The following is a 5,279-nucleotide window of genomic DNA, read 5'->3' as shown; positions in this document are numbered from 1 at the left end:
TCCTCTTGTCGGTGGTGAGGCTTGAACTCAGGACCTGGGCACCGCCTCTGAGATCTTTTGCTCAAGACTAGCCCTCTACGACTTTGAGCCCCAGCCCCACATGCAGTTTTCTGGCAGCTTATTGGAGATTAGTCTCTGGGATTTTACTGCCCAGGCTGGTTTTGAACCGCGATCCTCACATCTTGGACTCCTAAGTAGCTAAGATTAACAGCCATGAGCCACCAAAGGCCGGCTGCAAGATCTTTTAAATAGCAAAAAAAAAAAAAAAAGTAATGGGAAAGAAGCCTCCGTGATGAACTAAGTATCCGGATGCTATACCAAGGCAGGCGTCTGCCAGCATCTGGATTAGGGAGGGGCCATGAATCCTAAGTTCAATTCAGTGTTAGATTTTTTTTCCCCTTTTGATTTCAGCATTTTGTAAATGAGTTGAGATTATAGCTGCTCTTTCTACAGGGAGAGGAAGTGACTAATTATATGAGATGATGAATATGCTAATTTTTGCTCCTGTATAGTAACCATTTTACTGTAGTGTATATATTTCAGAACATTATGTTGTATACCTCAACATTACACAATCTAGCGATGCCCATCAGAGTAGCAGTTAACTCTAGAGGCTAAGATAGGAAGATCACTTGAACCCAAGAGTTCAAAGCTAGCCTGAGTAACATACAGGCTAACACCTGTAACCCTAGCAAACTCTAGGAAGCTGAGATCCAGAGGACCAAGGTTAAAAACCAGCCTCAGCTGAAAAAAAATCTGTGAGACTCTATCTCCAAAATAGGAAAAGGCCAGAATGAAAGGTATAACTCAAGTGGTATTGCACCAGTCAAGTAATTGAAGAGCCAGAGGTTCTGAGTTTGAACTCCAGCAGAAGGAAGGAAGGGGGAGAAGGAGGGAGCACCATATAGGTTATCTGGGCAAATAAGAGGTGAAGGAGACAGGAAAGGTAAACAGTAGACAGGTAACAGTGACCAGATAATTCTACAGAAATCCTCCCCAACAATCAAGTAGAGGAACAGCTCCACACACGAGGGGAAGTGGCTCCTCAGGTCAGGCACAGGCGCAGGTGACAGAGCCCGGCAGCCAGTCCCCTGTCTGGGGACTTTCCAGTGCCTGGAATGTGACTGCCAGAGCAAAGAAAGAAGCCATGCTTCCAGTCTGTCAGATGAGCCCCAGCCCTGACAGTCCCCCCAAGGATTAAGACTTCCAGGCAGGAAGTGCCCTAGAGTAAATAATAGCAAACCAGGCTCTGGTGGCTCTTACCTATAATCCCAGCTATTCAGGAAGCTAAGATCTGAGGATTGCGGTGGGAAGCCAACCCAGGCAGGAAAGCCTGGGAGACCCTTACCTTCAAATAAGCACCCAAAAAAGCCAGAAGTGGAGTGGTGGCTCAAGTGGCAGAGCACTAGCCTTGAGCAAAAAAAGCTCACAGCTCCCCAAACCCGGAGTTCAAGCCCCAGGACCAACACACACACACACACACACACACACACACACACACACACACACCAACAACAGGAACTTTGGTGAAGTGCAGACCTGGGTGCCTGGTGTGAACTGCATCCCTGCTCCTCTCCTGCTATGTGTGTTTCTTCCAGTGATTTAACCTCTCTGTGCCATGGTTTCCTCTGCTGCATAACCAAGAAGTTCTGATGAAAGCACCACATTCTTACAGCAAGTTTCTAGCATAAAGTTCCTTGTGTTTCAAATGTCATGTTTCCTAGGCACATTCTCATTGGATTCAAACTCTGTCCTTTTCTGGCTCACCAGCTCCTGGCCTGGGTGACCTGCTATGTGAGTCACATACCAAGGGCAAGGTTCTAGAAGCCAGAGGTTACATCTATCTTGATTGTCCTGCTCCAGAAGGACTGACGAATCATTTGCTCATCCCCTCCAGGCGGCCTCCTGCCCTTTCCTGTGGAGCTTGGGATCAACAAATGCACACAAGAGGCTCCTGAGCCTCAAAGACAATCAGCAATTTGGGCTGGATGTCACTGGTCTTTAATCCTGGTTCCTGTGTAAGCTTGATCAACACCCAGCACCTCTTTGAGTCCAAAAGAAGATAGAGATAAGAATACCTGTAGCCAGGCACCAGTGGCTCATGCCTGTCATCCTAGCTACCCAGGCGGCTGAGATCTGAGGATCATGGTTCAAAGCCAGCCAGGGCAGGAAAGTCTGTGAGACTCTTATCTCCAATGAATCCCAGGAAACTACAAGTAGAGCTCTGGCTGGCTCAAAGTGTTAGAGCACTAGCCTTGAGCAAAATAGCTCAGGGACAGTGCCCAGGCCCTGAGTTCAAGCCCCACAACCAACAAAAAAAGTATATCAACTTCCTACAGGGGGACTAGGCATGTATCTCTATACCCGGCTGTTAGGATTTCAGAAAAGGATGGGTACCTCTGCCCTCCAAGAGTCTAGTTGTGCCCTCTCAAGCTTCATGGAGTCTGTGTTCTTTGTACGGAATACAGATGAAGGGTTGGTGGCCATCCTGTGTGGGAGATGACATAGCTTTGAGCCCTGTCACCCTGTCCCTGGCAAAAGGTTATCTCTGGATGGATGAACAGGAAAGGTCAGGTTGGGGGGAAGCCATGCCCAGCTCCCTTCTGTTGGGGAAGATAAGAGAGGTCACAGTCAAGGCGGGGGGGGGGGGGCGAGCCATGATGTATAAATGGGGGGCCTGGAAGCTGCAAGGAAGCTGAGCCACCTTCACGCCCGAGGCATCTCTGTTCAACATGGCCAAGTGCTCGCTGCTGCTGCTGCTGCTGCTGGCCTGGGCGCTGGCGGGGGACCTGGCGTGGGGGACCGAGGCGCGAGCAGTGCCCTATGGGGTGAAGCTCTGTGGCCGCGAATTCATCCGTGCTGTCATCTTCACCTGCGGGGGCTCCCGGTGGAGGCGCAGTGACTTCCTGACCCACAACTCTCTGGGTGAGCCCTGCAGGGTGCGGTGGGGGTGGGTTCTGGCTGCTTGTGGGAGTCAGGGACAGAGGCTCAAGGAGGGGACTGGAGTAGAGTGTCTGCCCTACCACCTGCATGGCTGCCAAGCTGGTAGGCTCCAAAATGGCACTGAGCAAAACTGGCACCAGGGGTTGGGAATGGGGCTTAGTGGTAGAGTGCTGGCCTTGCACGCATGAAGTCCTAGGTTCGATTCCTAGGCACCACATACACAGAAAAGTGGTGATGTGGCTCAAGTGGTTAGAGTGCTAGTCTCGAGCAAAAGGAAGCCAGGGACAGTGCTCCGACCCTGGACTGACAAGCCCCTGTTCAAGCCCCAAGACTGGCAAAGAAAAAAAACTGGCACCAGTGGTTCATGCCTATAAGATCCTAGCTACTCAGGAGGCTTACATCTGAGGATCAGGGTTCAAAGCCAGCCTGGCAGGAAAGTCCGTGAGACTTTTATCTCCAACTAACCACCAGAAAACCAGAAGTAGCACTGTGGCTCAAAGTGGTAGAATTCTGGCCTTGAGCTGAGGAGCTCAGGGACAGAGCCCAGGCTCAGAAAGAGAGAGGGGGGGGGGAGAGAGAGAGACAGAGACAGACAGAGAGAGAGAGACAGACACAGAGAGACAGAGAGAGAGACAGAGGGGGGGGAAGGATGGGTGGATGGAGAGGAGATCATGGAAGGTGGAGGATGATGGATGAATGGGTAGATGGGTGGATGATGGATGGATGGGATGGGTGGATAAAGGATGGATGATAGATGATGGATGGATAGGTGAGGGATGGATGATAGATGGGTGAATAGGTGATGGATGAGTGGATGGACATGAATGTGAATCCACAATAGACATTTGCTGGATTCCAAAAGGTCTATCCTGGGGCTGGGGATATGGCCTAGTAGCAAGAGTGCTTGCCTTGTATACCTGAATCCCTCGGTTCAATTCCCCAGTACCTCATATATAGAAAATGGCCAGAAGTGGCACTGTGGCTCAAGTGGCAGAGTGCTAGCCTTGAGCAAAAAGAAGCCAGGGACAGTGCTCAGGCCCTGAGTCCATGCCCCAGGAATGGCAACACACACAAAAAAAAAAAAACAAAAAAATCCAAAAGCTCTACCCTTGGCTGCATCTCCCCCCCCCCCCCGCCCCCGCAATTCCCTTTGGAGCCACGCGTCTTTTTGGTAAGTGAGGTGATGAGAGTACCTTGTGGTTGTCACTGAGAGAAATGCCATTAACACATATAAAATAGCATATGGCAAATAGTAACCATGCAATAAACGATTCATGACTGCTCCCAGCACCCAGGCTGCTCCTCATGTGAGTGTGTGTGTGTGTGTGTGTGTGTGTGTGGTGGTCCTAAGGTTTGAACTCACAGCCTAGGTGCTGTCTCTGAGGCTTTTTTGCTCAAGCCTGGCACTTTACCACTTGAGCCACAGCCCCACTAAGGGGAATGCAATCCCTGAGTTCCTCAGACTGAATCACAAGAACAGAGAAACCACCTTGAGAACCGGGGACCATATTCCAGGGGTGACAAGCAGCAAACCCCAAGCCCTAATTTCCCCCTTTTGTTTGCAGGGGACATGTTCTCAGATGCAGACTCTGAAGCAGAGGGCATGGCGGTCGAGGGGAACGAGGCCGTGGACTCCAGTGAATGGCTATCCCTCACCAAGCCCCCCCAGGCCTACTACAGCGGTGGGCCCAGCTGGCAGGGCGCCCCTGGGACCCGGCGGCATAGCCGGGATGTCCTGACTGGCCTGTCAAGCAACTGCTGCAAGTGGGGTTGCAGCAAAAGCGACATCAGCAGCCTCTGCTAGGCTGGGGGTGGTGGTGCCAGGCCCCAGCCCCACCCCCTACCCCGCTGGACACTGATTCACCCACAGTCACTGTGTCCTGGTGTTCTGGGCTCCCGTCATTCTCTCCTGCCCCTTCTCCAGCCATCGCCCTTGGCCAGCCTGGCCGGATCCTGTGCCCGGAGGCCTCCAGACTCCCTACCTGAGCATCCAGGCTACTTTTGCCCCCCATAGTCTCGTGTCACATTTGTGTTCCTACTCTTCCCAAATTAGCCACATGGTGACCCCGGGCCTCCTGCCTGGCACCGAATATGGCCATTGGCCCTTGGTCAGCCGGAATGACGTCCATTCCCTCCCCAACTCCCCCTGCTGGGCACCCGAGGAATGGTACCAGGGTCCCCATACCCTGAAAACCTGTCACGAGCAGCTCAGTGGGTGCCTCGGAACCTCCCTGAACCCCAATAAAAGTTACTTGCAGAGCGAATTGTGTGTCACTGGCCAGAGTGAGAAGGGGAAGGGGAAGCAAATTCTTGGGGGAGCATCCCCCTGGCTGCCC

General features: G+C 52.0%; 1 protein-coding gene across 1 annotated transcript; it reads left to right on the top strand.

Moving 5' to 3' along the window:
- The first annotated feature begins 2,362 nt into the window (after nucleotides 1–2,362).
- Rln3 (relaxin 3) lies at nucleotides 2,363–5,199 on the top strand. The gene is made up of 2 exons (XM_048342417.1): nucleotides 2,363–2,909; nucleotides 4,508–5,199. Exons 1-2 carry the CDS (start codon nucleotides 2,733–2,735, stop codon nucleotides 4,745–4,747), a joined length of 417 nt encoding a protein of 138 aa, XP_048198374.1. The 5' UTR covers nucleotides 2,363–2,732; the 3' UTR covers nucleotides 4,748–5,199.
- The last annotated feature ends 80 nt before the right edge of the window (nucleotides 5,200–5,279 follow it).

Source organism: Perognathus longimembris, chromosome 3 (assembly GCF_023159225.1).
Source record: "Perognathus longimembris pacificus isolate PPM17 chromosome 3, ASM2315922v1, whole genome shotgun sequence".
NCBI lineage: Eukaryota > Metazoa > Chordata > Mammalia > Rodentia > Heteromyidae > Perognathus > Perognathus longimembris.
This window is presented reverse-complemented; position numbering and strand designations above follow the sequence as displayed.

What these genes read in the sequence shown, in the direction of transcription:
- Rln3 (XM_048342417.1), top strand. Translation starts at nt 2,733, where the DNA reads ATGGCCAAGTGCTCGCTGCTGCTGCTGCTGCTGCTGGCCTGGGCGCTG. An exon ending in GGAGGCGCAGTGACTTCCTG is followed by an intron (nt 2,910 to 4,507) that starts ACCCACAACTCT and finishes CTTTTGTTTGCA; the next exon opens with GGGGACATGTTCTCAGATGC.